The 10,959-nt window shown below is 34.2% G+C and overlaps 2 protein-coding genes across 2 annotated transcripts; one reads left to right on the top strand and one right to left on the bottom strand.

Annotated features, from left to right (window-relative positions):
• Positions 1 to 3,200: 3,200 nt before the first annotated feature.
• LOC107910113 (rhamnogalacturonan I rhamnosyltransferase 1) lies at positions 3,201 to 7,168 on the top strand. The gene is made up of 8 exons (XM_016837872.2): positions 3,201 to 3,886; positions 4,362 to 4,429; positions 4,513 to 4,601; positions 4,691 to 4,853; positions 5,032 to 5,321; positions 5,746 to 5,950; positions 6,349 to 6,506; positions 6,580 to 7,168. The coding sequence occupies exons 1-8, from the start codon at positions 3,622 to 3,624 to the stop codon at positions 6,869 to 6,871; spliced, it is 1,530 nt and encodes a 509-aa protein (XP_016693361.1). The 5' UTR covers positions 3,201 to 3,621; the 3' UTR covers positions 6,872 to 7,168.
• A 91-nt stretch (positions 7,169 to 7,259) lies between these two features.
• LOC107910114 (fructose-bisphosphate aldolase-lysine N-methyltransferase, chloroplastic) lies at positions 7,260 to 10,522 on the bottom strand. Its single transcript, XM_016837873.2, has 6 exons — positions 9,915 to 10,522; positions 9,732 to 9,760; positions 9,356 to 9,567; positions 9,015 to 9,137; positions 8,027 to 8,431; positions 7,260 to 7,746 (listed from the first exon to the last, which is right to left on the bottom strand). The coding sequence occupies exons 1-6, from the start codon at positions 10,394 to 10,396 to the stop codon at positions 7,531 to 7,533; spliced, it is 1,467 nt and encodes a 488-aa protein (XP_016693362.1). The 5' UTR covers positions 10,397 to 10,522; the 3' UTR covers positions 7,260 to 7,530.
• Between the last annotated feature and the right edge of the window lie 437 nt (positions 10,523 to 10,959).

Genomic DNA, 10,959 nt, shown 5'->3' with positions numbered 1-10,959 from the left:
AAATAAAAGTAAAATCCCTATAGAATTATACTTCTTTTATTTTATTTTAGAATAAAATTTTTTAAACCTTATTAAACTCCATCTATTTGATATTGATTAGAATAAGGTGTTTCACTCCTATTAGAATATTGTTTTACAAAGCCTATAAATAGACATAGTCTACTCCTCTTGTAATTAATTCGAATTCGACATAGTGAATTTTCTTCTCCTTTGCCCGTGGTTTTTTCCTGAAAAGGTTTCCACGTAAAATCTGTGTTCTTTATTTTTATTTCTATTTTCTTTGTGATATATTGTCATTACCGATATTCTATTTTTACAGATTAAAACTTCGGTTTGTGTTAATATCTTATTTTCATTACATAAAGCTTTAGAATATTTAATTTAATATGACTATTTATATTTATATTTATATTTATATTTATTTTATTTTATTTTATTTTTATGAGTTTTAGATGAGATTGAATAATTTAGTTAATATTTATAAAATTATGTTTCGAGATGAATACTATATTTTTCATAAGACTAAATTAGTGAATTCATGGTTACCATTAGGATTTGAGGATTATAATTTTAAATGATTGAGCAAGAAAATATTTAATATGTTTCAAATTGAAAGCCTATTTTACATTAGGCAATAGGTGATTTGAATATTAAACAGAATTGAAATGAGAATTATATGAAAATATAATTGAAATGAATCATGAAATTTAGTTTTTACCCCGTTTCACTAAGTTAGATCAAATCAGATATAGTTGGCATGGCATAGAGTCTTTATGTCAGAGAATTTAGATCTCCCTAATTCCTAGAAGGTTGAGGGAGTATAGGCCAAGTCAGTCAGTTGTTATTATTGTTAGCCCCAATTCTCAGAGGGTCATGGACTACTCTGATAGCCATCGTTGCAGAACAACTCGGGGTGGCGGATTCGTGTATCTGGTTATGAGTATAAACTTTAGTACCGAGTCTAAATTGAAAGAAAAGCAAAAACAAAACTTGAATTTATTTGAATTTCTATATTGTGCAAATTAAATTAATTACGCAATTTTGAATTTAATTAAAAAGCTTATTTTCTTTGTTCAATTTGTCAATATCAAAATATTAAAGCTTATTTATATTAGAATTTTCTTTTATTGTGATGTTAGTAATGATATTTTTAATCATGTTTTAGTTTATTTCTATCAATTAATTTGTGTCCAATACTTATGTAATAATTTATATGATATTAGGACCACTGACCATAAAAATTGCTCAATGTACGGTTTGTCTATTTTTCTGTGCGCAGGTAGTTAGATTCGTTAGATCGCTCCAGCAGCATCTGAAGAACCGAAATTCAGTTCAAACAAAGTTGGTGAAGAGATTATTTTATAGTTGATGTAAATGGCATGTACCTAGACTTATATATATAATATTATGTTGTAAATTGAATTTAAATATTTTCATTATGTTTTCTTAACTAGTATTTTATAACTAATGTTTTGATAAAATAGTAAAGCGTAGAAATCTAGTTTATTGATATGTTTTGAGAAATCGTAGTGCTGGGAATTGATTTGGGAGATAATTTGAATGTGGATATTTTGTGAAAATCTAAATTTTGCAAGGGGTTCTATGTAAAATAAGCAGAAATGCCGCCGAAATTTTTATGAAATAATTTTACCACTACGTTTCCTTTTTAAAAAAAAAAATTGAAAAAGTGAGTTGCTTCGGCAACAAAATGTAGCATTTTATATTCGGATCCAACAACTGAGTCGGGTATAAAGTGACACGAAACCATCTCCATTTTTTTGTTTTGATGGGTGTTGAGGGTTTCTAGCTTTTTAGGTTTTCTTTTTCTTTTATTTATGTGTGTGGTTTTTTTAAAAATTTACCATCTCAACTTTCATGAAGATGGTAGATTGGTGGGGTTGACTTATTTTTTATAGGGACGAGAGGGGAGAGGGATGGAGGGAGAGGAAATATTTTTTAATGTAATAATTAAAAAAAATGACACTTAAGTTAATTTATACAAAAATTAAAATTAATAGATTAAGAAATTAAAAAAATGGTTTATTATATGTTGATTGTTTGTAAAAAAAAGGGAAAGAATAAAAAAAATTAATGTATTTTATATAATGACTAGATCATGCTATATTTAGGGAATAAATCAAACATACAACCATATATTTCAAATCCTAAATTGTTAAGGTATACCCTGGAAATTGAGTATATTTATTTTACTACTCAATGAGGGTTCCATTTCCCACAATTTTCAATTTTAAATGCCCCACATTAATATGTACGGAATTAAAAAAGAAAAATTAGTTTAAACGGTGAGTAAAAAAGAAATTAAATAAATACATTCAATTGTTTATCATTTTTTTAATATGTTAAAAAGTTATCATGTTGGTGAAAGAAAAATTTAATATCAGGTTGACTTGTGACACCATTTAAAAGATCAAATTTTTAATTAATAATTATTATCGGTGTAGCGGTAAAAAACTTATTCATAAATTCACTCAACATGTATTTAATCTTTAGATCTTTTGTTTAAAAAGTAATAGAAAAATAAATTATTAAAGTTGGCAATCGATTAAGTCCCTTATTGGTTACACCAAATAGATTATAATGGGGTGGAGAAATGATGACATTCCATTTATCTTTCCATCCCTTTTTATGAATAAAAATATGAGACATATGGGGATGGCTTAGAAAAGCATAGTTTGAAGGAAATGAATGAAGCTAGGCATTCATTTATTAGCCCATCACAAACCAAATGGCGTGTGTTTGGCGGATTCAGTATTCCTTTGGTTGTGCTCTTATCCACACCGCATGGATGAAATGTCCCATCTTCATCCATTTCCATGATATTAAAAATATAGATAAAACGGATATTATTAGGTAAACTGCATTATTAAATTATTAATAAATTTACGTTTTGATCATTTAATTTTTTAAAAAAATTATTGAATTATTCTAGGCGATTAATTTTTTTTAAAATTTTTTCAATAATCGAAAAAGAAAACTATTTAGATTTTAATCTACAAATTTACTGTCACATACAAAATTAGCAGCTAATTTTTATGATTTAATTTTAAGACATGAATATGGGCCCTTAACCATTTACTAAAAAAATAAATTAAACATTGGATTAAATTATTAGATTGAATACAATGTTAATTTAGTATAAAATTTAAAAACAGTATTAATCTAAAACATTCATTAGTAAATAAAAAATCGTTGGAACGGTCGGAGCTCGGAGGCTCGGAGCCGTCCAATTTTACCTCATCAAATTTTAACCTTCTTTTTTTCTTTTCCCCTTCAAATGCTTTATCTTTCTCAGTAACCAAACAGGCCTCCTATCCCGTTTAAAATCCAAGGAAAAAGAAAAGGAAATACCTTTAAACGGTTTTCTTTTTCCTCCACGGCCATTAAAAAAAATCAGTTATTATCTGTTTAGTTGGTGAGATTAAGTTTCTTTTTCAAATTAATTTGATTACTTTCCTCTGGTTAGCCATTTAGGCTTTGTGGTCTTTTCTAGGGTTGTTTCAGAAAGAAAGGGAAATTGCATATATTTGTTTATTGTAAGGTGCCAAGGATTGATAATATTTGTTCAAATGAAGAAGCGGCAATGAGGAGAGAGGAAGAGAAATGGAGGTTAGATCTGAGAATAGTATACAAGTGAGGTCCGACAAGTTCCCTAGTACAGTGATTCCTAGGACTCGCCTTCAGGTTTGGTTCTTTAGAGTTTGTTCCAGCATTTTGCTTTGGACTTGTTTGGTACACATCGTCGCCGTTGCTGAGCTATGGCATCCTCGTTTGCTTACCGGTTTTACCAGCCGGATTTCCTGGATCACGCGCCCTCCTCTTCGTCTTCAACACTCGCTCCATTCCCCTCCCCCTCTTGTTCCTTCCAGTGAGTTTACCTCCGTATCTCCCTTGTTCTTCTTTTGCCTTTAATTTGCTCCATTTTTCGACGTGGCTTGGGAAAAATGCTTGAATTTGAGAAAAAAAATTGGTATGTGGAAGTATGCAATTTCTTTTGGCTTTTATGCTTCAGCCTTAGTTTCCATTCACTATAGCACACTCGGTTATATTTCTAGATAGTTTCACCTGGAAACTCTATTGAATTTGGTCGTTGGAATGCCGTCTATGTTGTCCTTTTAGGCTGTCAACATACCACTGATACTGCATTTCTGGGTTATTGATCATGTTTACTTATGTCTGAGGTTAGAACCTCCATGTCTTAGTTTCTACTTCGGCTATTGAGAATTTTATGACTGATTTCTAATAACTTGAAATTGCGTCCATTAATTTTATTGAAGGAAACACTTTTTGCCTTTGCGTTCAGTCTTACGAAAAGTAGGATACTTGGTCATGTATACTTGCAGGATACTATAGAAGTAATGGTTTTCTTAAAGTTTCTTGCAATGGGGGCTTGAATCAAATGCGTGCTGCGGTCTGCATCTCTTCTCTAGTTCATCTTTACCTTGTCTTTATATTTGATATTTATGTTATTGAGCTAATTTGGCTTTTTTTTAGATCTGTGACATGGTAACTGTTGCCAGACTTTTAAATCTCACTTTGGTTGTACCGGAGCTTGATAAGAAATCATTCTGGGCGGACCCTAGGTGTGTTTATCATTCTGAAAATGTTACAGTATTGTTCCCTTCTTTCACAGCTGCTTTAAGAGTCTTTGATTCAAGATCTGTGTTTGCAGTGATTTTGAGGATATTTTTGATGTCAGACATTTCATTGATTCCCTAAGGGATGAAGTTCGAATTGTCAGAAGGCTACCAAAGAGGTTTAGTAGTAAATACGGGTTTGAAGCTTTTCAGATGCCTCCTGTTAGCTGGTCAAGTGAAAAGTACTACTTAGAACAGGTTTGTTGCTCATTCCTAATCATTGCTTACTCTCTCATTTATGGTTTCAACAAGAGAAAATTTGTAGTTCTCTCAATGGATGGATATTGATGTGTCATGTGTTTGTGTCTTTTCTTTGCTTTTTTTTTTCCCTTCTGGTTATGAAGTAGAATCTAATGCCTTCAACTCTGTTTTACAGATTCTACCACTGTTCAGTAAGCATAAGGTGGTACACTTCAATAGGACAGATACACGACTTGCAAATAATGGGATCCCACTCGCTCTTCAAAAACTGAGATGCCGTGTTAATTTCCAAGGACTGAAATTTACTCCCCAGATTGAGACATTGGGGCACAAATTGGTTCGCATTCTTCAAGAAAAGGGACCCTTTGTGGCATTGCATCTGAGATATGAGATGGACATGTTGGCTTTCTCAGGTTGTACACATGGTTGCACTGTGGAAGAAGCCGAGGAGCTAAAACGATTGAGGTTTGTTATGTTTGAAGCTGATAGGTTCCTGTCAAAACACTCAAATTATCTTTAGCAAGGATTGATGTTCCCTCTGTTTAGGAGACACACACTAGTCACCCCCAGCATGCTTGCACACATGCAAACAAAGATTGTGAAGCAATGTGCTTCTACTTAAATATGAGCATTTTTCTAAAGTGTAATGCTAAATTTGGATGGACAATAAAGCTAAGATGCCTCCAACTCTTGGTGGTTATGAATACCTAAATTGAGTTAGTTTCTGCGAAATATGATCTGATTTGCATCAAATGCTAGAATTAGTGATGACAAGAAATTAATCTAAACTTTTCTCTATAAAGTATCTCGTCATCTCAACATTATCAATGACAAGTATCTGAGTATGTCAAAACAAAAATGTAACTAGATTGCTATCCCTTCCTTTCAGGTATGCATACCCTTGGTGGAGAGAGAAAGAGATAGTGTCTGAAGAGAGGAGACAGCAAGGGTTGTGCCCTCTGACACCGGAGGAAGCAACATTAGTTTTGCAAGCATTGGGTTTTACTAAGGAAACTCAGATTTATATTGCTTCCGGTGAGATTTATGGCAGTGAACGGAGACTGGCACCACTAAGAGCTGCATTTCCACGGATTGTGAGTTTATGACCCTCAAATATGTAGCTTTTGGTATTAACAAATTTTCTTTAATGCTCATCAAATCATTTTTTTTTTATATTTTGCAAAATTAGTTGGATGCTTATCGAAACTTTTAGCTTTTTTCCAGTAAATTTTGCAATGTATTTGTTATAGAAACCTAATTCAAATTATCATTGAGGTCTTCTATGATTCCAGTGGTGACAAGGCACTCATCCACGTCGAACAGTTTATATTTGATGAATCATTTTTGTTGTGCTTAATTGGGTCCCTGAATCTCTTTAAAGCGTTGATCAGCAGGGTTTAGCTCTAAGTTTGGCTTTTAAATCAGGCATCTGTTGTATATATATATATTGCACATGATTCTTCTAGATCTCAAGACATTATTACAATTTCAGGTTAAAAAAGAAACACTATTAGATCCAGCGGAGCTGCAGCAATTTCAGAACCATTCATCTCAGATGGCAGCTTTGGACTTTATGGTAACGCTTGCCAGCAATACCTTCATTCCCACATATGATGGGAACATGGCAAAAGTTGTAGAAGGTCATCGCAGGTACATATATTGCTGAATTATGTAACAAGGGAGTGGGGATTGTTTTCATGGTCTTGACAAAGCTTTTCTTTAGGTATCTTGGGTTTAAAAAAAGTATCCTGCCAGATCGAAAGAAACTTGTTGAATTGCTGGATTTGCATCAGAATGGGACACTTCCATGGAATGATTTTGCACTAGCTGTAAGGCAAGCGCATGAAAAACGGATGGGACAGCCCTTCCATCGTCGGATTATTCCAGACAAACCAAAGGAGGAAGATTATTTCTATGCAAATCCTCAAGAGTGCCTTTGTGAGGGAACAGGTTGTGAAGACGTACTAGACCCTGGTAAATCAAAAGTTACAATGACTGCAGGTGAGCAGCTCTAAAACTCAGCTTGAAATGGTTTCCACGCAACTGTTCCTAAACTTTATGGACGATAACCAGTCAGGTCCAGGAGAAATGCTCTAAACAACCATGTATAAATGTACTTAAAAAGAGTTCTGTAAGAAACAACAGCAGAAAGTCCTCCAGGTTCCATCTAGGCACAGAAAGAAAAAAAAGGAAACATATTTTTCCCCTTTTTGCTTATAGATTTTATTTGTTTGTTGTCCCCGCTTACCTGTTGATTTTGTATTCAGCACTGTCACATAATTCCACTGTTGAATTAACCAAATATTTTTACAGTTTCCCTTGTCTCTAGTTCCTCAAGTGCCTTGATGTGAAGAATTGATTTCTCACCTTCTGAATCTAGCACAAATCATCACACAAAAGGAATGCATAACCAGGAAATCATTAATGATTTTATCTAGCTGTTGTTCAATGTTAAATTGTTAAGAAATATAGCTCGGGTTGAGGATGGATAAAAAGAGTAGCTACTAGGCAACAGAAATCATCTACCAAGCAAAATTCCCTACAGCAAAACTACAACATGATTGAAGGGCATTGTTAAAATGTTGTGCAAATTAAATTTGGACAGTCGTGATGGGAATTTCCTTCGATCTTTAACACATGGACCTTGATATATATTGCAAGTCTTTGAAATGGCCTAGTTGGTCTCCCAGAAGATGATTTCACCTTGCTCTCCAACTAGACCAAGATCTTTGAGCCTTCTTTCCTGGTAATATTCCAACTCATCCAATTCTGATTCCCGTCCTTTAAATATCTCATCAATTTGCTGGAGCACCTTCTTTTCTCCTGCCCTGATTCCTACAGCAATTTTCAGCCTCGAATCAAGATTTTCGTCTTCCATCAGCTTTTCGTCCTGCAATTAACAAGAATTGTTCAGTAATGAAACACTCATTTGGAAAATTTTTGGCTAGAAGGAAATTGTATGCTCAAATTTATTGAAAGAAGCTGACGGTGGGTGATTAGAGAAGAGTCACTGTGACATATGATGGATTAAGGATGCAATCCTATGCCCCTAGTAGAATGATTCTCATTAGCACATATAATTAGCAAATAATCCTTTTGCAGGAGTTGATAAATTAATTACTACTAAATAATAAACTTTGATTGTTATACTAGAAAAGATATAGCGTTACCTCTTCAATGGCGGTATGATAGCCAGAGAGAGCAGATTTGCAGGCATCACGGATAACCCGACATATGAGCTCTTCATTGGCACGACTTACTGGTAAACCAAGGTGGCCCCAAATTGTGTTTCTAAAAATAGATTCCAAGAGGAAAGCATCTGTTCCCCCAAGTGCCACCAGTCGTAGATATGGAATGAGTGCTGGTGGAAGAGGACGACCCAAAACTATGTCAAAATAGGCAGTCTCACCCAAACCATTTGTCTCAGCAATGTCGAGCTTGTCTCCAAAAAAGGGATCTGACTCCGATATCTCCAATGTTAAGGTGTAAGCATTGCGCTCGGACTTTGATTCTATGAATCCATAATCAAGTGCTAACTCAGCATTACTCTTGTCTAGATCATATTGAATCAAAACCTGTTGAATTGTCTTCTCAATCAGTCTATACAATGGAACATGTTTCATATCATATCCAGGGGCTGGTAGGGTTCCCGGCATAAAATTTCAATTTGGCCCTTTAAATTTTACAATATTTTAATGTAAAAGATAACATTATACTTTGGTCCCAAAAATGATAAAATTTTGATTTTATCCTTTAAAACTTATAAAGATATAAGCTATTAAAATTGTGAAATTGCATTTTAGTTCTCATAAGGTTATATAACTTAATTCTATAAAACTTTTCTAGCTTCGCCTTTGATCATATCATAATTGTTTTGCAACATGCATGTTATAAAAGGATCAAGTTAATCCAGTCTGTCATATAAGTAAACTATATGATCTGCATACATGTAATCTCAGCATTTTTCAGCTTAGAATTGTATGAGACAATCTGAGTCCTTTCACGTTTATGAATCTTGAGTGCGTTAATTGATTAGCTAAAATGGCAGGAATGCTAAGACAACGGGATAGGTGGATGATATATAAAATATAATATAACCCTTCTCAGGGAGCTTCTAAAAGCAGGTTTGGCAGATAATAAAATTAGAAAAAAACTCACCTGCTCCCCAGCCTTGACAGAAACTGGAGACCGCAAGGAAAAGAGGAGATCCCTAGAGAAAAGTCCAGCTCCTTTAATCTCCCATGCATAATCTTCTGTAGTTATGTTAGGGCTGTGGTTGATCTGATTAATGAAGAAAAGTTAAACAATGAAACTAAAGGCAGTTATAGCTTTCCACATAACTATGACTGTTACAGCTTTTCTTTCATATTCTGTAAATTGGGAACAAGTTGCAGGGATGATCACCCTTTTATATCAGACCAAGTTGCATGTAATTTCTGGAAACTGATTCCAGGGCAAGCCAGATGATGTTTGGAAAATAGTGAAGGGAGGCTGCTTACCAAGTCTGCAAGAGGTATTAAAACAAGATTTTGACCGCGAAGGCGAGAAAATGCTCTTGACCTGAGAATCCCAAATGCCCAGAAGAAATCATCCGATGTTATAGGGGCTGGAAAGAGCTGCTTGTTGGGGAGTATGATTTCTTCCTCTACTTTCAAGAACTCATTCTGCACATATTCTTTCACCCCCAGAGTTGTGCTCAACAATTGAGTACCTGGTCATTGGAGTGCAGTACCAACTATGAAAATTGAAACAAGATAATCTTCAACCTAAATAACATGGAAAACAATTTTTCTAATCCAGCTACTTTGCTGCACTGTTATACAAACTTTGATAAGGAGACTATAACTTCTTACAAGTAAAATCCTAAGCATTTACCTTGAACCTCAGCTAGCTCTTCTTCTGACCTGCACTGGAACCATAAAGAAACAACAATTTATCAACCACAATGATCTAAACCCCATTAACGAAATGAAAATTATTATTTATAACCCAAAAAATAGATTTGTTTTTAAAGATAGATGGGGGTAAAAAGGAAATAAGAAACCAAGCCACACCCACCAAAACACAGTGGAATCTGTTAACTCTGGAAGTATATCAAGATAAACCCGCCATTGAGAATCTTGCCTAAACCTCTCCCTGATCAAAAACAAAGCTACAGACACCCAAGGCTTCAATCCACTACACACAGTTCCAATCTCAGAAGCTGCAACTGCTTCCTGGTTTATCCAAAACCGGTTAGGAATCTCCAAGACAACCTCGTTCCTGGAAATGTTCTTTTTTGCAATGAGTCCAAGTCCTTCAGGGACCATTCCAGGCCTTACGGGAGACTTGGCAGAGACAACACCCTGGTCCTGGAGCCATTGCCAGAAGGTTTGGAGCTGCGGTGGAGGGTCAGCAGTTGCTGAAACAGAGATGGGTCTCTTTACAAAGTGGATGGAAAGTGTGGGTTTAGTGGAGAAAGAAGAAAAGGGTTTGAGAGTAGTTGAAGAAGAGGGGAAAGTAGAAGAAGGTGATGAGAGAGTGGAAAGTGAAGGTGCCATTTTGAGTGTTGTAATGGATGAGATAAGACGTGGTGGGGGATTTTATAGCTTGTGGTTTTGGATTATATTATTTTCAACAATTTCACATGAAATATCCAACTGAACCAATCACTCAAGAAAAGAAAACCAATGAAGTTGGATCAGCCTACTACTTGAGTCCATTTTATATCTTCATATCTCAACTTTATAGTTTCAAAATTACCCTTCCTTTACTTTTTCTTGTTTTTCAGCCCATTGATGGCTTTTCAGTGGTTGAATGAGTAATCCACTTGCAAGCCACAAAATAATGCAAAAGATGCATGTATTATGATCAAACAAGGATTTGACTTCTCAAATCTCAACCAAAATGTATATTCCATGTTATTTATTTAGCTCTATGAAAGGGTGAAACAACTTAATAGTATTATATTATTTAGGCTGTTCAAAAATAAATAAAATTTCCATCTAATATTTTAAACTATATTTTATTTTTAAAACATTCAATTAAATATTTGTGCGTTGGATGATTTTTTTTTGGAAAATTATTTGGATTTAAGTTGAATAGTTTCAAATTTAAAAATTTT

The sequence above is a fragment of the Gossypium hirsutum genome, chromosome D02 (assembly GCF_007990345.1).
Source record: "Gossypium hirsutum isolate 1008001.06 chromosome D02, Gossypium_hirsutum_v2.1, whole genome shotgun sequence".
NCBI classification, from domain to species: Eukaryota; Viridiplantae; Streptophyta; class Magnoliopsida; order Malvales; family Malvaceae; genus Gossypium; species Gossypium hirsutum.
Note: the sequence above shows the minus strand (reverse complement) of the source record. Positions and strands in the feature narration are given on the sequence as shown.

Excerpts from the sequence above, each read along its gene's own strand:
- LOC107910113 (XM_016837872.2), top strand. The coding sequence starts at position 3,622 with ATGGAGGTTAGATCTGAGAATAGTATACAAGTGAGGTCCGACAAGTTC. Across the intron at positions 4,854-5,031 it reads AAAAGTACTACTTAGAACAG|ATTCTACCACTGTTCAGTAA; the intron begins GTTTGTTGCTCA and ends TCTGTTTTACAG. Across the intron at positions 5,951-6,348 it reads GAGCTGCATTTCCACGGATT|GTTAAAAAAGAAACACTATT; the intron begins GTGAGTTTATGA and ends TTACAATTTCAG.
- LOC107910114 (XM_016837873.2), bottom strand. The coding sequence starts at position 10,396 with ATGGCACCTTCACTTTCCACTCTCTCATCACCTTCTTCTACTTTCCCC. Across the intron at positions 9,138-9,355 it reads TAATACCTCTTGCAGACTTG|ATCAACCACAGCCCTAACAT; the intron begins GTAAGCAGCCTC and ends TTCATTAATCAG. Across the intron at positions 7,747-8,026 it reads ATCATACCGCCATTGAAGAG|GACGAAAAGCTGATGGAAGA; the intron begins GTAACGCTATAT and ends TGTTAATTGCAG.